This window comes from Lacerta agilis, chromosome 1 (assembly GCF_009819535.1).
Source record: "Lacerta agilis isolate rLacAgi1 chromosome 1, rLacAgi1.pri, whole genome shotgun sequence".
Taxonomy (NCBI): domain Eukaryota; kingdom Metazoa; phylum Chordata; class Lepidosauria; order Squamata; family Lacertidae; genus Lacerta; species Lacerta agilis.
Window position 1 is genome coordinate 40,198,949 of NC_046312.1, and position 22,744 is coordinate 40,221,692.

The 22,744-nt window shown below is 43.6% G+C and overlaps 1 protein-coding gene across 1 annotated transcript in view; it reads right to left on the reverse strand.

Annotated features, from left to right (window-relative positions):
• PLCB2 (phospholipase C beta 2) overlaps nucleotides 1–22,744 on the reverse strand; it is a 53,376-nt gene that overhangs the window by 25,074 nt on the left and 5,558 nt on the right. Inside the window, exons 3-12 of the mRNA XM_033145138.1 lie at nucleotides 15,752–15,820; nucleotides 12,663–12,803; nucleotides 11,797–11,876; nucleotides 10,880–10,933; nucleotides 9,431–9,506; nucleotides 8,366–8,466; nucleotides 7,651–7,817; nucleotides 6,474–6,620; nucleotides 5,310–5,467; nucleotides 99–181 (exon numbers count right to left, since the gene is read on the reverse strand). Coding sequence (XP_033001029.1) covers nucleotides 99–181; nucleotides 5,310–5,467; nucleotides 6,474–6,620; nucleotides 7,651–7,817; nucleotides 8,366–8,466; nucleotides 9,431–9,506; nucleotides 10,880–10,933; nucleotides 11,797–11,876; nucleotides 12,663–12,803; nucleotides 15,752–15,820 — 1,076 coding nt within the window. The remainder of the gene's footprint in view (nucleotides 1–98; nucleotides 182–5,309; nucleotides 5,468–6,473; nucleotides 6,621–7,650; nucleotides 7,818–8,365; nucleotides 8,467–9,430; nucleotides 9,507–10,879; nucleotides 10,934–11,796; nucleotides 11,877–12,662; nucleotides 12,804–15,751; nucleotides 15,821–22,744) is intronic.

Genomic DNA, 22,744 nt, shown 5'->3' on the forward strand with positions numbered 1-22,744 from the left:
CCTTATTCTGACTAGACACATTTCTTACCCAGCCCTCTACCCTTTGTCCAGAGTGCAATCTCAACTTTTTCTCTAATCAGCAGACACTTAATACTCACGAGTCCACATGGTTCTCAAAGGACAGGATCACTGGATAAGGGGAGGTTTTGAAAGCGCTTTCTGCAATAGCCTCAATTGCATCCTGTATGAGGCACAAGGCAAATGAGAAAGAGAAAGAGGGAGATTGGTACTTTGCAAACCAAGGAACTCCTTGTTCTTGGTAGTTATCCAGCTTTCAGAATTGCATCAGTCATTCCTGTATGAACCTTATGATATATCCAAAGCTCTTTAAAGAGCCTCCCATTTCTATAACCATATACAGTGAACAGAGGTGCCGGAACTCACCATGAACACCTCCCTCCATGGTCCATATGTAGATATCATAGCAAATTCATAGAGGGGACAGAGGAATTCTGCATTCATTGGATATCTGCACAGGGCCTCTGCATATACCACAGCATTCCCATAGAGCTCCCTCTACACCACTGGAACCCGTGAAAACACGTGGCTCGTGATCTCAGAAAGAGAGCCTTTTGTGTGTGTTGCTACATACATGTGCAATTGTATGCATCCTGCTCAACACATGATGGTCAGGGGCAGAGCCAGCATCCCACTGAGAGTTTGCCACACGTGTTCATATGTGGCTTATGTCTTACAGTGTCAATGTAACTCTGGATCATTTTCCAGGTTTGTTAACTGATATTAACCCAGAGTTCCTCAGTTCAGAAGTAACAGGGAATTCTGGATTAATACGTGCCATAACTGTCACACTGAACTAAGTGTGCAACAGGAGAAGGAGAAGCGAGCGAGCGAGTGAGGAGCACTCAGGCCCAGCACTTGGCTTCTGCTTTATGAAGCCTCAAACTATCATCTGTTGAGGCCTATAGGAAAAGATTGCATTTATTCATTTTATCATCTTAAGCTGTAGATTGTACAGTGGTACCTCTGGTTATGAACTTAATTCGTTCCGGAGGTCCGTTCTTAACCTGAAACCGTTCTTAACCTGAGGTACCACTTTAGCTAATGGGGCCTCCCACTGCTGCTGCGCTGCCGCCACACGATTTCTGTTCTCATCCTGAGGTAAAGTTCTTAACCCGAGGTACTACTTCCGGGTTAGCGGAGTCTGTAACCTGAAGTGTTTGTAACCCGAGGTGTTTGTAACCCAAGGTACCACTGTAATTTGTAAGTCCCTTGGGGACAGAGGCCATATCTGTGTTCTGTACAGTACAAAACCCACTGTTGGTACTAAAAATTGTTGGCAAATAATTGAAATACTTTTGCTGTCATCAGTTGAGTTTAAATTCAACCCGATTTGAATGGCTGGCTTAGAGAGCAGTGATTTGTTTTTATAGAGCATAGTAAAGTTTTAAATTACACTAGACGGCAGTTCATTACTTACATTTCCCTTATATTTGGATGATGAGACTATTTCATTTTTTATTCATTCTTTTAAGTCCAGGTGCAGCAGCATTCTTGTCACATTTGATGGTTCTATCCCTCATGATCTCCTCGTACTAAGGGGCAAAGCACACGTTACACTGCAGCTGCATGCAGTAAAGCCATAATGGCCTGCAGCAAAGTGCCCTCAGAAGTGGGAGCTGGCTGTGGAGAAGTGATGGACGGAAACTATCCACAATCTTCCTCATTTAAAGAAAATGCAGCATCTGAGGGCACTTGCAAAGGAGACAGGGCCTTTCAGGTCTTCATTATATGGAGCTGCAGAGTAACATGTAGTTTGTATGTAGTTTGTGTCTATCATCTCTCTCTCTCTCTCTCTCATCTATCTATCAACAACTTTGCCCCCCAAACAGGGCCAACTTAGAGGGATCGGCCGACGTGGTGCGGTGATCTCTCGGCGCCCCCGGCGTGCCGCCTCTCCGCCCGCCTCCCTCCTGCGCTGGCCGCCCCTCGGGAGGGGGGGTGGGCGAGGAGGGGATGAGGGGCGTGGCACTGGAGTGGCGCGGGGCTTTGCGCGCCCTTCCAGCGCTCCAGCTGGGGCTCCGGGAGGCGAGGGCAGCTGCCCGTGCGGGCAGGGGCGGGTTGGGGAGGGTGCGCCCGGTATGCCGGCGGGCTCATGGGGGCACCCCTGGGGGGCCCGGCGCCCTGTCGCGGCGCACCACCAGCCCCTATGGACGAGATGGCCCTGCCCCCAAACAAACAACTTTCCTGTCCGGATTTTTACTTTTTGAACTATGGCAAGCAACCCTAATCTATCTACTGAAAGGAGGTCACACATTTTCTGAAGCCAAGTCCTAATCTTTTTTCCTCACATAATTCCTTGTTGATGACAGAGAGGGGGGGGGAGAGAGAGAGAGAGAGAGAGATGGGGGAAATACAACCCTGCTTGTTCTCCTTGGTCTTCTGTTATTTTAAATCATGAACAGCCCCCCCCCAAAAAAACCCCACCACCCCTCAAACTTATCTGCCTTCTTGTTCTCCTGTTGCATTACTTCTGTGACATCATGCAACTGTTATTTTACCATGTATTTAATTCTGCAGTGGATTGGAGAAAATCAGTAGGCCAAGGTTAAGCACCTCCTCCTCCTCCTCTTGCCCATCAGTTCTACCCTTCAAATTCCTTCGTAGCCCTTGCATTAGCATTAGAAAAGTCAGGAAGGAGCACTGTGTTCTCCTGTAGCCAATCACAGCTGCATGATGAGCCATGCACACCTGTAAGCACGTATTTGTTGAGCTTGCACTTTAAACTTTTTAAATACATGGACTTCAAATCCCTTAGCTATGAAACACTTCTCAGAGAGCAATAGTTTGGGAAATGCACGAATGGAAGGCACGATAAGATTTCCAAACAAATCCCACAGACACTTTCTCAGCTTTTTGTATTTATTTTGTAATCATACTTTTGTGAAACCTCTGTGCATTTGTCATTAACTTTTCTTTATTCCCCTCCCGACACTAGTAATTGGTAGCTTACGGTAACATTGCTTTTATCTTTAATTATCTGCCTTCTTTCTTCTGCTCCATTCCGTGACATCGTGCAATTGTATACTGTGCTATTTTATGACTTCTTTGTGGAAGCTGAGCCTTGATATGCATGGCCTAGGACTTGATATTACCTCTTGCTAAGCAACTGCTCCTGATTGAACAAGCAGCAGAGAACTAGGAGGAGGCTGTTACGGTGCCACTATACTTAATCTACATTTCAAAGGAAAGTGCTGCAGGTTGAAAGCAGGAGAGTGTCACCTCCCCCACCTACAGCTATTTTGGAGAGGAAGGCAGCCATGGGAAGAGGGGAGGAAACATACATTACTTAAGCCATAATGAAAGGTGCATGCTGTGTTAATGGCCTGTAATTCCTTTGCAAGGTTCATTGTTGTGGTGCAGAGCAATCCTTCCATGCAATTATAGCTCCAGTGAAGCACAATAGCACTCTACTTGTTTTGCAGATTGGGTGGTGCAGTGTAAAGGGGACCGTGATGTCATAAGATCTGGAATGTGAAATTATGAACACCAAAACCACAAGCATAATAGAGAAGCTAATCATTAAAGTAGGAGAAGGGAAAACGGCCTTTCATGTTTGCTCATTCCCTGCTGATGCTGATGCAATTACTGTTGGAGGTGCTAGTCCACTATAATCTAGCTGGATATGCCTGCCAGAACAGATATGCTTTGCGCACTTTTGCATCCAGAAAAAAAGGCTTTGCAACGTCTTCAAAAAGCTTGGGAGAGAAAAAATGCAGGTAGACATCAGGACTCCGGGTCACATAGCAGACATTGAGCAGATAGTTGGGTCACTAATTATGTTTATGTTCTAAGTATTAAACTTGCATATGTAAGACCAGGCATAGGGCAAACTTGGCCCTCCAGATGTTTTGGGACTACAACTCCCATCATCCCTGACCACTGGTCCTGTTAGCTAGGGATGATGGGAGTTGTAGTCCCAAAACATCTGGAGGGCCAAGTTTGCCTGTGCCTGCATAAGACCCAGGTTTTCAGTTTGCAATATTGGTGTATCTTTGGTGTTAAATTAAAACTATTCAGCTTTGTAAGACATGCCCCATTTTACCAGCAAAATAAAATAAAAAGGAAGTAGATTCATAACTGTAAGCCACAAAGAAAATACATTTTACTGTATTTTATTTGATGTCAGATGACATAGAAGAGTAAAGGTAAAGGTAAAGGGACCCCTGACCGTTAGGTCCAGTCGCGGACGACTCTGGGGTTGCGTCACTCATCTCGCTTTATTGGCAGAGGGAGCCGGCGTACAGCTTCCAGGTCATGTGGCCAGCATGACTAAGCCGCTTCTGGCGAACAAGAGCCGCGCACGGAAACGCTGTTTACTTTCCCAATGGAGCGGTACCTATTTATCTACTTGCACTTTTTGGGGTGCTTTCGAACTGCTAGGTTGGCAGGAGCAGGGACCGAGCAACGGGAGCTCACCCCATCGCGGGGATTCGAACCGCCAACCTTCTGATTGGCAAGCCCTAGGCTCTGTGTTGGTGTGTTAATGGCCTTGTTAATGGCCACGCTAAAAATACATATGTAAAACAATGTAATGAACAATTGATACTTTCGACATTTAAAGCCCTTCGAGTCAAGAACACCTGAAAGATTCCCTGTCTCCCAGTGTCTCTGCCTCAGCTAAAATACTCATCAGAGTCCCTGTTCTGGGTTCTCCCACCACCTGAGGTAGATACACTGAGTGGCTATCAGGAAGATGTTTCTCAGTGGCGGTGGACTGTTGTTTTTTTTAATGTCCTTGCCAGGTACACTCACCCAGGGGCGTATGAAGGGGGGGCAGAGGGGGTCTGCACCAGGCACCACTCTGGGGTGTGTGTGTGACAAGATGTCCTGCTGCCCCACCACTGTAGAGCGGTCAAGGGTGCGCGCGGTTAGTATGGGCACTGCTCGCGTGGCGTCCGTATGGGCTGCCGTCCGTATTGGTGTCCGTACGGGCTACCTCTCACACAGCAACTGTATGGGATGCTGCACGTGCACAGTCTGTACGGGATGTCGCACGTGCGCAGAACATATGAATGTCGCACGTGCACTGCCAGGTCCCACCCCGGGTGCCGGAGAGGGTTCCTCCACCACTGCACTCACCTGGAATCAAATCTGATGTCACTTTGGCACCAGGCGAAGATTATTTTATTTTCACATATTTTATCTGCTTTATCTGACTAGGTTTGTTACATTTTTCTGTTTCTTCTATGAATGTTGATGTTTTCAGTATTTTTTAAATTTGTGTTTTGAAATTTTGTGAAATCTCTAAAAACAAAAGGTACAAAAAAACCATCTAAAGATATCTGTACCTTGAACAATATTTCAGTTGTCATGGTGAATCCATGGGTGATAATAGGCTCCTCATCTGGAGGACGCCCCTTCCAGCAATCAAGTTCCACACAGCGGCAGCCAGCCAATAGGGTCTGCCGATACATTTCAGGAGAGGAGATTCCAGAAAATTGTCCAGCTGCAAAAAAAGGGGGAGGGATAATACTGTCATCACCATCTATGCAGCCATAACCTTTGAATGAAGAGAAGGGAAACTCATTTATGTTACACAAATATTTAAAACTTTTATTTCTTTTTAAAAAATGACTTGTGACTTCTCCGTTTCCAAAAATTCAGAAAACTTTAATTCACCCATGACACAATTGAAATTATAAATATTTTCTTACACACACATACAATGCTATATGATTGTGGGTTGTATTGAAAATTGTTATATTTTTAAAACCCTTTTTTTAAAAAAAGAATTGTTATATAACTTATTTCAGAATAGGCAGACAGAAGTAGATGTGGACTGTAGCAAAGCATAAATAACTATAAGTAGAGCATATACGTAAAAGGAACATGAAGCAATATTTACAGCACAATCAAGCCAGTGTCACACATATAAATAAAGATAGTTACGGACTATTCTACTATAAATTTTGGACAATAGTTTGTCCATCTGTTCCCTATTTGTTTGGACATCTTTCAAAATATCATCACCAATCTTGGCACAAGGGTTGCCGAGGAGGGGGCAATGGTTTTCATCTACATCTAGATGCTGGATGCCACTTTGAATCAAGATGGCAGACCAAAATGTGATTTTGACATGACTTAACCTGGTTTTTACCATAGGTTCAGCCACTTCATTACCAAACTTGACATGAGGGTTCCTAAGGTAGGGGCAGATGTCTTCATCAATGTTTGGATGCTGAGTGCCATTTTGATTCAAGATGGTGGACCAAAATATGACTTTACCTGTTTTCTGGTATGACAGATCCATTCACAAATTTAAAAATTGTAATATTTTTTGGTTTCTACAAATTCCCAGGCATTGCCAGACATTCCCTGCTAGTGATAAATAAGCCGTGACCTGATGAACAGTTTTCATAAAGAAAGCTACAAAGCTAAGTCAAGGGTCAGTAGCTACCCTCTTGCAATACAACAGCTAGTAGAAATGGACATGTCTCCTCATGGCTGCATACCCGTTAGGTAGGTGTTGTGGGACGAGTTGATGAAGTAGTGAGAGAGTGGCTGGCTCATATCTTGGTGCAGCAGGAGTTTGTCCTGTGATACTATACTGTTTTCAGGACCACACAGGAACCAAACCATTCCTTCTGGAGACAGCTGCCCTGCAAGATATGTAATTTTTAAAATGTTACTATTGCTGGAAACAAAATACAAGGGCCTGGAGGAACTGAGTTTGCATATTCCTGCCCATCTAAGCAATGAGTGATTGATTTCAGTGGGGCTACTCTGAGTATTATTTAGTCAGATACACCCAATGATATTAAGCTGCCCTACACCCAGGCTACTGAAAGATCTCCATGTAATAAACAGATTGCTCCCCTTCCCCCGATGACTTTGCACCACCCACAACTCCTCATCCTCCGCCACCACCCCCTGCCACCATCACCAGTAAAAAGGAGGCCAAAATGGAGGCCAGTGGTGAGTGGGATGAGGCGAGTCAGGGATGGCGCCAGAAGAGGAGGCAGGGAGGGAGCTCCTCAGGGACCCAGATCCACTGTCCTTCCCAGCTGTCCTGAGCCTCCTGCCCTGAAGCAATTGCCTCACTTAGCCTTGTGGGCAGGCCAGCCCTGGCTGCCTTAAAAAGGGGACCTCTATGACCATCTCTATCTGGTTTTCATTTGTAATGTTTTATTTTGATCTTTTGTAATGCTACATTTGATGTTTTAAGAATGGTTGTAATCCATTTAGGTTTTTTTCCCCTGGAATTGTAAAGGTAAAGGTAAAGGGACTCCTGACCATTAGGTCCAGTCACAGACGCCTCTGGGATTGCGGCGCTCATCTTGCTTTATTGGCCGAGGGAGCCGGCGTACAGCTTCCGGGTCACGTGGCCAGCATGACTAAGCCACTTTTGGTGAACCAGAGCAGCTCACGGAAACACCGTTCACCTTCCCGCCAGAGTGGTACCTATTTATCTACTTGCACTTTGACATGCTTTCGAATTGCTAGGTTGGCAGGAGCTGGGACTGAGCAACGGGAGCTCACCCTGTCACGGGGATTTGAACCGCCGACCTTCTGATCGGCAAGCCCTAGGCTCTGTGGTTTAACCCACAGCGCCACCCGCATCCACTATATAGAAATAATAACAACAATATTACGATAAATACTTCTGCTGATGGAAAAAAATTAACTCACCTCTTTGAATATTCATCCCACTGGGCTCATATTTATCTATGAGACCCTGTACCTGCTGTGGCTTGGCAGGGGGGAAAAGCATGTCATTGAGGTGAGAATCTCGCTGTTTCTTGTTAATGAATTTTGTCAAGTGGTCTTTGGTCATGTACGGCTTGGCTTTCGAATGGCTAAGCAGAGACAATGGAAAAAGGACAAATAGAGAGTGGTGTCTTTAGATCCCTCTTAGCAGTGAGACAACTTTTCCTACACTCATTTGTGGTTTTGACATGACTAGTTCCTTCTTACCCTTGCCCTGTCTGATACTTTACATTTGGTATCAGCAGTACTACGAGATGCGGGGGGACTGGGGTTTTATCATGCTAAAATGGTCATCCAATAGCATGAAGTGGGTGCAGGAAAAACATGCACTGCAATGTTGGCCTAAGTAGAAGTTATGGGGATAACTAGACATTATAGTGAGAGATGGCAACAGCACGCTCACATTTAGCCTGACCGTAAGCCCACTTAATTCTGTGCTGGATAGTGGCCAATGTTAACAAAATGTTGGGAGGAATAGGGATAATCTTGCTACCCTTCACCACTTTTTCATTTAAAATGTAACAGTGCTGTCAATCAAGCAGTCTGCAAAATTTCAGCTGGTTCTCACAGCCTCCCTTTGCCTGTGCAGTACCCCTTCTCTCCCACACATGCTGGCTGCTACATAATGGAGGCTTACTGTGAGGTAAATATCTCGTCAATCTCTGGGCGAGGACATAGATTCATCAGGAATGTTTTGTACACAGCTTCAGGGAAGTCCTCTGGATTGATGCCATCATTCTGGAAGCAGAACAGCAATTCTTGATGACTTATCAACCCTTTTGTGGATTTCATTTCCAAAATGAAGGGGCCCAAAGCCTACCCTGGAAGCTGGGCCCTCTGTCCTGGATGCCCTTTCCCTGCCCAGGCCCAGATATGTATGCTTTAAATGTATTTCTACCTCCACCACCACTTGGTTTCAGTGCATCTATGTGGGGTTTTGTTGTTGTTCATTTGGTTGTTTGTGAGTCGTTTTGGTTTGTCTTGGCAGGATAAAGCAACTAACAAATTTAATAAATAATAAAAATAATGTGCCAGGTACACATCGTTCAATAGTGAAGAATAAATACACTGTTCTCTACATGCATTCATACACATTCTTGTTTTAATTTTTTTGTGTGTGTGTATTCTACGACTGAGACTTCTCACTGAACACAAATACTTTCTGAGGCTGAGCACAGAGATTCTAAGGCTGAGACAAACCAAGAGGGATCTATTGAGTTGGACCTTGGTAAATTCTCTCTTCACAGTTCCTGCAATCCAAATAATCATCAGACACACACACCCTCCACACACACACACACACACACACACACACACAGCTAGTTAAATACAAAGATACATTTAACATTATGTGCATTTTAGCTCTAAATAGGTACCTGTAGTGTTGTGCACTGTATACTGTACAGTAATCCACGAGGTTCTCTGGAAAACTGACTTTTTTACAGCTGTTTTACTGATGTGTTAGCAATGGGCATCTATACTTCATAGAATTTAATTGGTTTAACTGCCATTCAGTTTCCTCAAGGAACCTGGGAACTACAGCATTGTGAGGGGAGTTAGGCACCTGTAACAGAACTTTCCAACCTACAATTCCCAAAAGTATTTGGAAGAAGACATAAGCTGGTATAAAATTAATATAAATTTGTTGTGCAGACATGTTTGTGGACTATGAGGCCTGGGCTATGGAGAATATACTTCTTACCTTGCCCTTCGGAAGATGGCAAGCACTTAATGCTGCTTCTACCCTTTTTCTGTCTGCAGGAAATGCTTGAAAAATACTGAAAGAGAAAGAAAAGGGCAAGTGAGAGGAAAAGTTATTGGGGAAGAGCTATTTGGGGAAACTTCCAGTAGGAAAGGTAGTCCATACAGAGAAAATGGCAAATTGCCCAACATAGAGGCCATTAGTTGTCTCCAATGAACTAGTTCAGCATAGGCTCCAACAATGCAACCAGAACTATCAAGTTATCTGAAATTTCCTTCCCCTTTTCTTTTAATGTATTTGATTTTTGTTGGAAGCCGCCCAGAGTGGCTGGGGAAATCCAGCAGATGGGCGGGGTACAAATAATAAATATTATTATTATTATTATTATTATTATTATTATTATTAGGAGTAACTGACTGAGAAAAGACAAGCAGTTCATGTTATCCTTTTTTATGTTGTGGCAGAGTAGAGTAGATGACTTGCCTCACTAAGAGACAAAGTGTCACACCCCTCAGCAGTTCTTTGTTTCTGGCAATCTGGCATCTGGCAATGAAAGTGTTTTTGAGGACTCCATAAATTCAGGAGCCTTTTTCTTGCCAATCTGACGTTGAATGCTACCAAGTTATCTTCCTCTGCAGATAAATGAAAAGGCAACCTGTCTTCTGCTATCCTTACTATTGTTTTTGTTGGGTGATTATTATTATTATTATTATTAATAATAATAATAATTTTAAAATTGTTATTATTATTTATTTTCCCCCAAGTGAGGAAGCCAGGGAGAGTGAGTCTTATTGGGACTGGAAGCCAGGGGGATGAAGTTGTTCAAGGCCTGGATCGTTTCAAATTTTCATTCAGCTTTGAAATTCAGTGGATGACCTTAAGCTAGTCACATTCTCTCAGCCTAATGTGTACCACACCATACATTTAAAGCACATGGCTTCCCCCAAAGAACCCTGGGAACTGTAGTTTTTAAAGGGTGCTGTAGCTCTGTTAGGAGTAAACTACAGTTCCCGGGATTCTTTGGGGGAAGCCATGCGCTTTAAATGTGCTTTAAAAGTATGGTATGGATGTGACTTCACAGGCTTCCTGAGAGGATATACCGGTACTTGGGGTAGGGGAAACTGTTCATGCCACCTTAAGGTTGTTGGAGGAAAGGCAGAGTATAAATGCAACAAACAGATAAATAAACAATTAAGTTGAGGCAAACCTGGTTTCACAACATATAGCAAGTGCTGTAGAACAGCTTGATTTGTCCTGGGATTTGAAACCTGGTAAATTTTACCTCAGCCCTCTGAACTGTATATCAGACTGGACCTCTCTAAGCATCCCCTCTCAAAAGAACCCCTGGGCAGCCATTTGTCCAAGAAGTTTCCCTTGATGGTGCAGTCATTCAAGTCTGTCACACACCATCATTAGTCAAAAGAAGCACAATGCACATGCCATACTCACTTCCTAACAGGGATTTTCCCCTCACTATTCAGTTGCAGTTTCAGCTTCACCAGTCTGTGGAAACATTCAAAATAGACAATCCTTGGCTAAGAGGAAAAAAAACGGAACAAGGAAGTATGGTAGCCATAACAATAGAGAAAAATAAGATAACCATTAAAAAGCCTGAGGTGAATTATTGTTAGATTTAAAGCTGAAATTGGATTCCACATTGATTGGAAAAGTTATTAAATTCCACAGACTCGTCGCATTTGCAATCACAGGGAATCGTGAAGTGAATTGAAACTGAGATTTGGGCATCTTGTTTACTGACATCCCAAGCTAAACTCAAAGGCAACAACATTTCCTATTGAGATGATTAATACAAGTCAGTGGAACTTGCCAGAGAATTAGCATCATGATGCTAAAAATAATCTTCTGTTGATACCATACTTAAGCTTTCTGGATTGAATTGTTTATAGTACATTCCTCTCATCTCCGCACATGACTAGTTTCATGTCATCAAAATACAAAAGAAGTGTAACAGTTGGAATGGTACGTGCTTGCAGTGTATCATCGCCTGATCAGGTCCTAGCTAGCCACGTCCTTCTTTGGGACACTATATGACCTAAGGGACCGAAACAGGACATCCAACCCTCTCTTCCAGTTTTCCTTTTTCCTGCTGGCATCCAGTATTCCATAGCTACAGAACATGCTCTGTCCTCACTGGGCTGGCTTTGGGGGGGGGGCGAGGCACTGATACCTGACTTTTAAACCGTTGTTTTGTTCTTTGCAAACTTTAGGGTTTCCCTAAGCACCCCAAGTCTTATCCCTTCTGTCTCAGTGACCGCCCTTTCTGTTGGCACTCAACACTTTAGCATGCTATTTGAAGGAATAACAGAAAACACTTGGTAGTATGGAGTTATTTGAGAACTACTTACATTCTGTCCAGGAAGGAACAGCGGGAAGCATTATATACAAAGGGGTTCCTAGAAATGACCATGATATCATCTGCCCAAGCCTGAAAAAACAAGATGTGTGTACACATTGAAAGACTGGAAAATGAATTGTGCAACACCCTCACTTCCAGTGCCACTGAACAAGTGTGTTATGGCCAAGTTCCACATGGAACTTGTTCATTCTCTGCCCTTGTTATCCTTTCTAAAGTGATGCCCTCCAGCTAGACAGCCATTGAAATAAATGATATTTAGTTTCTGGTATTTAAGCTTTAAATCAGGATTTTAGTGGAACAAATTATTCTTTTCCCTGTTTGACCCACCTTCTCAAAATTAAAAAGGGCAGTTCAGTACATCTTACAGGTACCTGTCCATAATAAATAAAGGGCATCTAGGTAAAAAAAAAACCCACAAAAGTTTATTTATTAATTAACTTATATTCTGTCTTTCCTCCAAAGAGCTGAAGGTAAATAAGCAGTCATAATTTTCCCAATTCCTGTTTTCTCAAGCTGAAAACAGGTGTGTCGTGCAAAGCATCCAGCAAACTTTATGGCCAGGCAGGGATTAAACATTAATCTCTCATAGCCAAACCCAGCACTTCAAATATTTTACTGGCTTTCTCAGTGACTTGGCATGGAAGTTCCATTTATCTTTTTGCCTGCACAAACTACCAGGATAATTGAGGAGCAGGGCAGCATAAACTGCTCTTTTTTTGTGAATAACATGTGATCACTCTTTGAAAAACAAGTCACTAGTGGACAGTTTGCCCATCTTCCCATCACTCTTTTTGGAGTCAGTTTCAGAACTCTTCATGATGCCCCAACCCAACCCCTTTTATAGTTTTTCAATACCTTTCCAACATTTTCTTTATAGGAAACAAAATTGTGAAAGGTGAGGTCCACCAAATCAGGACCAGAAACCACAGTCAATGTCTTGAGAAAGAAATTGTTGTCTGGGAAATCCAGATTGAAAACGTCTCGGAGCTTCTGGCTCTGCAAAGGATAAACAAACATGAACATCCCAAGTAGGAATGCAGAGGGGAGGACAAGTTGCCTCTGGGTGAAACCTTTGCTTGAAATTCAAAGTGGAATGTTTCAGCTTGAAGATCAGAAAACATTAACCAATATAGCATTAAAAAAATTATAATTCCCTTTACTCATTGAATAGTGTAGTACTTTATTCATTTACTGTTTATTAAAGGAATGGGAAACCCGTGGCCTTCCAGATGTTGTTGGATTACAACTCTTATCTTCTCAGTGCTGGCTGACACAGATGTGATTTAGGAGCATCTGGAGTCACTAGTTCCCCATACCTAGTTTACAGAAAAGTTTAGCATGCTCCCACCCCAGCATAGATTATTGAACTTCTTACAGAAATACTGTAACAGGATCAGATGTTACAATAAGCTCAGAGCTGTCAGAAAATAATGGCAGCTTTGTGTTGAGATTGTCTCCTCCATTGTTTCTGGCCACGCCCATTATCAATGGTGGTTGTTCCCTGCAGCCCTCTGGGGGCTGCAGAGAAGTTCAGGCAGGGGAAGAGAGGAAATGAGGCATAAATCCTCTCGATGCTCTTCAGTGGGGAGTTCACTGCATCCTGCAGTGTCGTGCAATTCCTTGCCTGCCAACTTGAAAGGCAGAACAGGAGACATCTAGCAGTGTGCCGCTGCCATGGACGAGCCTCCATTACCGGCATGATTTGTGGAAGGTTCCTCTTCAATCTGGATAACTGGCATTAATCAAGAGGCGCTCTCTAAGCAACATATACTAAGAGGCTACAATCAATCAGCTGCCGAAATAACCGGGACTGGTTTTCTGGAGGTATTTGAATGTTTTCTGAAGCTTGAGAATCCATACAAGAGCCTCAAGAGAGCCAGTGTGGTGTAGTGGTTAAGAGCGGTAGACTCGTAATCTGGGGAACCGGGTTCGTGTCTCCGCTCCTCCACATGCAACTGCCGGGTGACCTTGGGCTAGTCACACTTCTTTGAAGTCTCTCAGCCCCACTCACCTCACAGAGTGTTTGTTGTGGGGGAGGAAGGGAAAGGAGAATGTTAGCCGCTTTGAGACTCCTTCGGGTAGTGATAAAGCAGGATATGAAATCCAAACTCTTCTTCTTCTGCTTCAAAGGAAAGAGGGAGGACAAGGAGCTTTGTGCTTTCTTATGGTTTTCTAATGGTCTTTCTATTTCTTGTCCTCCCCTACAATGAAGAGACATGTGTAGTTGCTACTTTGTTTGACACTTCAAAAATGGGGAGGGGCAGTTGCAGAGGAAGCCTCTCCGTCACCCGTGGCATGGCGCTGAGGGGTGTGGCGAACCACCCGGCAGCACACACGCAGCAGCCTGTATGGACTGCCGCTTGAGCACCGTCCGTATGGGCTGCTGTGCGTGCGCAGTCTGTACAGACGCCGCACGTGCGGTGCCCATACCCTCAGCCGTTCTACAGCTGGGGGGGAGGCAGCGGGTGATCTTGTCACCCCCCAGGGTGGCACCCGGGGCGGACTGCCCCCTGCCCTCCCTTTGTACACCCCTGGGGAGGGGGGCTTTGATTTATGCTTTACAAGGAATTTAATATGGTTTTGCTATCCCCCCCCCCGGTGACCGAGGCTGAATGGATTTTATTCATTACCACTGCCAGACCAGGGTGTTGTTGGAGAAATGCAGTGGGTGGGGGGATGGGAAGAAAAATGACCCACAACTGGATAGTTGCTGAAGAGAGGCTGATTCTTAGGAAAGTTTCTGCTGTGTATTGTGTGCCGAGAAAGAACTCCAGAGGGGAATTTAATGGTAGATGTCTGGAAAGTTCACTCTGTGAGATATTTATGGCTGTGGTTCGCATGTCAGCCTGATAACAGTGGAACTGAATGGAATGTGACCTTGTACCACACAGATAAACACTGCAAAGAATTGAATAACGAGAGAAAGAAATGAACTCTTTTAACACTCCAAGTCTGGAACAAAAATGTACATGAAGGGCTACAAGTGAAATGGATTATATATTGACAAGAGGAAAATGTGGCGCTGATTGTAAGGTGAAAAAGCGGACAGGTAGAAGAATGGTTTAATGGCAAGTGAAGGATGTCAACTGGAGACTAAATAAGAACTGAGCAGCTATGGGGGAATATATTGGACATATGATTGCAACAAGAGCGGGAAAACCTGGTTTTAAGAAATTGTATTAAATTAAGTAATTTGGTTTGATTTTTAATAATTTGGAAAATCAATAAAAATAATATTTTTTTAAAAAAAGAAATTGTCTTTTATAGTGAAAATTTCAGTACCACAGTTATCAGGAAACGTGTATGTTTCCTTATCTTGTTTCACACCTTTGGTTCTTGATGCCAGCCCACAGGTAAGTTTTACCACACATTTATGGAAAGGAAGGGAAAAAACTTCACATGGGGCTAATATTTTTGCAGCAACCCATTGTTTTTCACCATGTATAATTTTGCCCTAAAAACAAGGACTATGAGACGTTGTCTTGTTAATGTGGGACTTTGCTGATTTTGACAAAAACACCCCATGCACACTGGATATTGCTTGCACCAACTTTAGCTTTCTTGGGAATGTTTTCTCTCTCTTTTAAACGTGGGCCTACGCATGCCCATTTATTCACCAGACTTAAACTTTTCCCCCATTTGATTTTACCTATTTTGTAACCTCTTACATAAGCATTGTTTAGCAGCTTCTCCTGAACCTTTTCAGATTTTGCACCCACTGTCCACTCCCAAATTTAGCAGCGCAAGAAAGGATACATGTTTCACTGGTCACACATTTGATACAGTCCCGTGTTACAAAACACACAATTTGCTACCATAATTGAAAAGAACAGCTCAGTCAATATGAGAGGGAGAGAAGCTAATTAACAAGTTACAATGGCACCTCCCAATGAGCACTGCATGGGTAACAATTACTAATCCTATACATTATGCCACAAACTCACCTTCGGAATCTTTGCAAATTTCCCTATTCTAGTATCTCGAATGCTTGTAATATCCAAAAATTCCATTTCCTGCAAAATATCAAAAATTAACATTCAAGTCCTGAGCAATTGTAAAGGAAAGGAAAGCACTTGCATTCACAAACCCATTACTCAGCAGCCTAATCACATCTTCTAATGTACAAAACAGCATGCATTAAACATTACCCATTTTTCAACAGATTCCATTAGGCACAGGCCCAGAGAATGTTACCACTACTAAGCAAAACAAAATAAAATAAAATAAAAAATTCCTTCAAGTAGCACCTTAGAGACCAACTAAGTTTGTTCTTGGTGTGAGCTTTCGTGTGCATGCACACTCCTTCAGATACTACTAAGCAGTAATTGTTAATGTCCAAAACATAACAGCTAACCCAGTATCACTTTGCTGTTTGGAAACTGTGTTATATAAAATGCAAGGTATATTCTCAAAAAATTAGAATTCTTCTTAGCTTTAACTACTACAGCGACTCTCATGTGAGTATTATTGGCATAGCTGTCAACTTTCCCCCCTTTTAAGGGAAATTCCCTTATTCCTAATAGGATTCCTCACAAGAAAAGGGAAAAGTTGACAGCTATGATTATTGGGGAAATACTGGGGAAATAAATGCAGGGTTCTGAAATGTTTGTGTATTATATTCAAATGGCAACTGGAACTTTCACTAGCTGTCTTCTTTTGGGTATCACATACTAATGTTTGCCCTTTGAATTGGGCCTAGAAACAAACTGACGACCAATACAGGTGTTTTAAAACATGAGATACTGTATCTAAATGGAACTCCAGCCAGTAATCTGACCACTGCATTTTACAACCTCCATTGCATTTTCCATGCAGTGTTATGAGCCACTGTGCTAGGTTATCTGAAAGAGGAGCTTGCTGGGAGAATTTGCCTCTGCAGAGGTCTTTAGTCCGCAGAGGACGCATTCTGATGACATCATTGGTTCACGCTACTCTGCAAATACAGTGGTCAGGGCAACCCACACAATAGCTTTGCACGTCTTCTTCTCCTTCTTGTACTTGCACTTTCTAACCTTCAAAATCTGCTGGCTCTCAGCGGCATTAGCACCCATCAGCATGGGCATGATCCCCTTCCCTGGTTGCTGCTTAGCAACAGCAGTCAAATGATGGAAGCTTTAATGTAATACACCAATGATCTGCATCAATGCAGATATTTTTTTGTTTTGTTTTTACTTTCGTCATGGGGTATAACAGCAGGGAGCTCAAGAAGCCTAAATCTCCCTTGTTTGTATTTTCAAATGCTGACAAGCAAATTTCCAAGAACATCACAATTCTTGTTTGCTGATTCAAGCCAAATGGCATATTACATGCCTCAGCTCTGATTATTATTATTTAACTTAAAAGCCGCTTTAATTTGTGAGCAGAGAAGGGGTGTGTGTGTGTGTAACCTTTTCCCTGCTGGCCATTTCCACACTCCAAATTGCTCACTTCATTCATCCTGGAAGAAAAACTTAGGAGGGAGAAGCAGCAGGCGGTGTGTAACTTGGAGAGAGAAAATAACAGGGAGGGGGAAATTAATCACCCCACCGCCTAGTAACTTCACCACTCAAAATCCAGCATCTCACAGGATGCAAGATCCCATGGAATCTGATGACAAACACGTATAAATGTTACATTTTCGTGTACCCTTTCTGGCAACACCTTAAAAAGGAGAGGAATAGAATCCTTATCCCCAGGAGAACTACATGGATAAACCATTCTGACGGAACTTTTTGTACACTGCTATACATTTGTACAAAAAGTCACCCCTCTTGCACAAAAACTGGCTTTGGAACTGGACTGTTTGTTAGCTTGCCCAACAGCATTTGAGCTCACCTTTGTTTACAAGCTCTTTTCGCAAGCGGGAAATCAGCCTTCCACTGGCCTCTCCCAGTGTGGAATTAAACAAACCACCATCCTACTCCCATATTTGTTTATTTTGCTTAGTATTCTAATAAGACTATTGAATTTTCCAGGCAAATGAGACACCCGAGTTATCACTACCCTCAGACAAGCCCATCTCTTCCGTTGACAAATTAGTGAGCTATCTGCCAGTAACTACAAGCGGCGGAGTGCAAGAGGCCCCACTTCACTCTCTGGAAAACTCATCCCTAACTCAAAGGGTCCCTATACTGCAGTAAACTAGTACCTGGCAGAGCCGTAAGTGAGCAGCAACCAGGTGTCAGGAGGTCAGAGCTTTGTGTGCAACATGTGGCCTGCCCTGCACCCCTAAGCTAGCCAGCTCCCCTTGGGTGTGGTGGAGAGGAGAACACTGGCCAGATTCACATCACACATCCAAAGCGCTATGATACCACTCATGGCTCCCCCCAAAGAATTCTGGGTGCTGTAGTTTGTTAAGCATGTTAAGGGTGTGACTTGACAGGATTACAAGGTAAATGTCTCAATTTAGTGTGACACGTTATTCTAGACAAATGTTTGAAGGCACAACTATCAGTGATTATTGGCCATGATAAGTGAATGGAGTTTCCAGGTCCAAATGCAATTATATCTCTGGATATCACTTGCTTGTGAGCAACAGCTATTGCATTCATGCCTTGCTGGTGGGCTCCCTAGAAACATCTGGTTGGCCACTGTGGAAAAGAGGGTGCTGGGCTAGATGTGTGTTTCGTTTGATCCACCTGGGATCTTCTTATTGTCAGCAAAGTCACTTAAATAATGCAGGCAGATTTCAGAGAGAAATGTCCTGATAACACGTTGCAGAACAAAATTGAATGAAAACAGTGTATAGTTTGAGGAGAAAGAAATAAAGAAGCTTTGCCTTTCTTAGTTAAGGTCTTGTACATAGCTCCCTCAGGGCTACATAGCCAATCAGGGCACGAGCTGACTCAGCAAACATCATGCCACACTGCCTTGTTGCCAAACAAAACCTCCGCCACCCTATCTGGTTAGCAGACTTACTGATAGCAGAGTTAGCCCTTATGTTACAAACTGAATGATCCCTGCTGTTGGACTTCTACCACTTCTAGTCTTCCAAGAGGAAGTGACACCTGATAAATTATCAACCTCCTGACATGGTTCTACTGTGCATAGTTACTGCTATTGTCTTATTCTCAAGCTTCAGTTACTCCTGTGATTAAGAGAAGGAAGCAGCCCCAAACCACAGTATCATACTTAACTGGAAAGCAGAACTAAATGATCAGAGGCTCTCAGTGCCTGCTCTATCTCACTGTGTTTTCAGTTTTCATGGAGGAGAAGGAGACAGATGGTCTTCCTTTTCATGTGGATTATTGTTCCACATACCGAACATCCTTATGCTGTACTGGTTCATGCATATCACTTGGAGCCACAGTTAAGCCTAACTGGTTTGGGAATAAATGTGGAGTGCGCTGGTGTATGGAGCTAGAATTACAGTTGATTGTTCTTCTTCATGCTGCTTCTGTGCTCACAGGATCTAAGCCACGGTTTCGGCTAGTATTGTGTCCAAAGAGAAGTAGTACCACACTGTTCTACCTCAGTCAGACTACAACTGGAGTACTGTGTCCAGTTTTGGGTGCTACAATTTAAGGATATTGACAAGCTGGGATTGGTGCACAGAAGGGTGATCAAGATGATCAAGGGTCTGGAAACCAAGCCTTATGAGGAGCGTTTGAGGGAGTTTGGAATGGATGAGACTGAAAGGAGATATGAAAGCCATCTTCAAATATCTAAAGGGGTTTCACTGTCACATGGAAGATGGAGCAAGCTTGTTTTCTCCTGCTCAAGAGGGTAGGTCTTCAAGTTACAGGACCAGTGGCTTCATGTTACAAGAAAGGAGATTCTGCCTAAACATTTGGAAGAACTTTCTGACAGTAAGAGCTATTTGACAGTAGAATGGTCTCCCTTAGAAGGTGGGTGTTTTGAAGCAGAGGTTGAATGGTCACTGGTCATGTGTGATCTAGTTGAGATTTCTGCATTGCAGGGGGTTGGACTAGATGACACTCAGGATCCTTTCCAACTCAACAATTCTATGATCCATTTGGTATCCACAAACCAAAATTCCAGAAACCCATGGCAAGTTTTCAAGCTCCCCATAGGCATTTGGTTGGCAACTGTGAAAACAGCACACTAGATGCCATGAGACACTGGCCTAACCCAGCAGGCCCTTGTTATGTTCTTATGTTCCTTCTTTTCTCTGCTTTGCCAAATCTGCAGGACAAATCTATCACAGTCTCAGATCTTCAAGGCATCTCTCCATGTAAGGCAACCTAGTGCTTCTATTAAGTCCCAACTTTTACACAAGCAATGAACAAGAAGTACATGCTTTGGCTAGGTGACAATGGGAAGTGGCTCTTTGGAAGAGCTAAATTGGATGCGTCAAAGAGAAACTGAGAATAAGAGGATGCCTAAAGAACACGTAGCACCTCCAACTGTGACAGAGATACTGGAGAACAGGATACACAAGTACTTTGTGTTTTCTACCCCATGCCCCCCCCACTTGCTCAGTTCCATGCAATTCAGGAGCAAAACATTAAGAGCATCAGAAAAATTAAGTGCAGAATTAATGTCTGTGATGTCCCTTCCAAGTGAGGAAGTGTGGCTCAATGAAAGAGCACATGGTTTGTACTCAGAAAGTCCTTGGCACCTCCAGTTAGAAAAGATCAGGTAACAGCTGATAGGAAAGTTTTCTGCCTGTCAGGGTAGACAAAGCTTCTAGCTGACTTGGCATAAATCAGCTTCCTATGAGGCTTAGAGGCATATCATAGGTGATGTATAAGGTTGAGAGAAAAAGCGAGTTTGGAGGTTGCCTGAAGTAGAACGAAGTGGTCAACAGGCAGGGGATATTCAATTTTCCTTTATTAAAGGTAAAGGTACACCTGACCATTAGGTCCAGTCACAGACAACTCTGGGGTTGCAGCACTCATCTCACTTTATTGGCCGAGGAGCTGGTGTACATGTGGCCAGCATGACTAAGCCGCTTCTGGTGAACCAGAGCAGCGCACAGAAACACCGTTTACCTTCCCGCTGGAGTGGTACCTATTTATCTACTTGCATTTTGACGTGCTTTCGAACTGCTAGGTTGGCAGGAGCTGGGACCGTGCAACGTGCGCTCACGCCGTTGCAGGGAATCGAACCGCCGACTTTCTGATCGGCAAGCCCAAGAGGCTCCTTTATTATTACATTTCTATTCTGCCCTTCCACCCAAGAGAGTCCAGGACAGCTAACACCAACGTGGTGAAACAACACACCATTACAAATAAATGTATTTAAATTTTTCATGCATTTAATATATGCTTTAAAAAATGACCTATGTCTAATATTTTAGAACACTACTGCATGAGAAAAGAATATTATCACACAATTAAGAATAAAACCATCATCATCACCTCCCATGAAGCATCTTCATACATAAAATAGTTAGCTTTCTAGTTTCCACACTCCATTGACTCACTGCTTTTCTCCAGAATTCCCCAGATGCACATGCTTGTCAGTCAGCAAATAAAATTAATCCCCTTCTAGCTTGGGAGGGGCCAGAGCTCAGCAGCAGAACATCCTCCTTACATGCAGAAGTTTGGTGTCTGGTATCTCCAGGTATCTTTAAAAGCAGAGACATCACCTTGACGACAATGGTCCGTATAGTTAAAGCTATGGTTTTCCCAGTAGTGATGTATGGAAGTGAGAGCTGGAGCATAAAGAAGGCTGATCGCCGAAAAATTGATGCTTTTGAATTATGGTGCTGGAGGAGACTCTTGAGAGTCCCATGGACTGCAAGAAGACCAAACCTATCCATTCTGAAGGAAATCAGCCCTGAGTGCTCACTGGAAGGACAGATCCTGAAGCTGAGGCTACAATACTTTGGCCACCTCGTGAGAAGAGAAGACTCCCTGGAAAAGACCCTGATGTTGGGAAAGATTGAGGGCACAAGGAGAAGGGGACGACAGAGAACGAGATGGTTGGACAGTGTTCTCGAAGTTACCAACGTGAGTCTGACCAAACTGCAGGAGGCAGTGGAAGACAGGAGTGCCTGGTGTGTTCTGGTCCATGGTGTCATGAAGAGTCGGACACGACTAAACTACTAAACAACAACAACAATCTCCAGATAAAATGATGTCAAAGAGCAGAACTGAGTCAGGGACCTCTGTCATAAGTTCAAAACTTTGCATGATATAAAGATAGGTGTAATGCTATGGCTGCTTTTTCTGAAGCCTCCAAGAAGAGCCCATCTGGAATTATAATAAAGGGGATCGTTCCCATTTTTCTTCTGCCACCAAGCTGTCCCCCCCCCCCCCCACAACCATATGTGCAAACACTGGCTTAGAACCCCACATGAATGGACCTGGAGTTGAAAACCACAGCTGCATAGGAAGCAGCTGCCTCAGAAAGAGTCAGATTGTTCGTCCATCTACCCCAGAGTCACGTACACTGACTTGCGGTGACTCTCTAGGGTTCCAGACAGGGGTCTCTCCCTGTCCTATCTCGAGATGCCAGGGATTGAACTTGAGACCTTGTCCATGCAAAACAGATGCTTTACTACCGAGATACAGCCAGCAGAGAAAAAAGTAAGCGCACCTTCACCCTCTCCCCACTTCTTGCTTCATCACTAACAATGGGTTCCTCTCAAAGATGTTTTTTCTTCAGAAAAAGGTGAGGCACGAGGGCTGTGTGCTTCACACATTTGCATTTAAGACATAGTTTGCCCCCAAAATCAGTCAGAGAAGAGGTTTGGGACTGGGTCAGATAGCTTGACTGAATGGTCTGATTTAGGAGATGGGAGCTTCATAGATGGGACCTATGTGCTTTGCCCTTCAAAGACTCAAACCCAAAGAGAACTAATGGTTCCTCATCATCCTGGGGTGGGGTGGGGAGAGTGACAAGTGGGGTCCCACAGGGTTCAGCCCTGGGCCTGTTGTTGTTCAACAGCTTTATAAACTACATGGATAAAGGATTTCAGGGGATGCTCATCAAATTTTCAGATGACATCAAACCAAGAGGGTAGCTAATGCTGCAGAAGACAGAGTCGG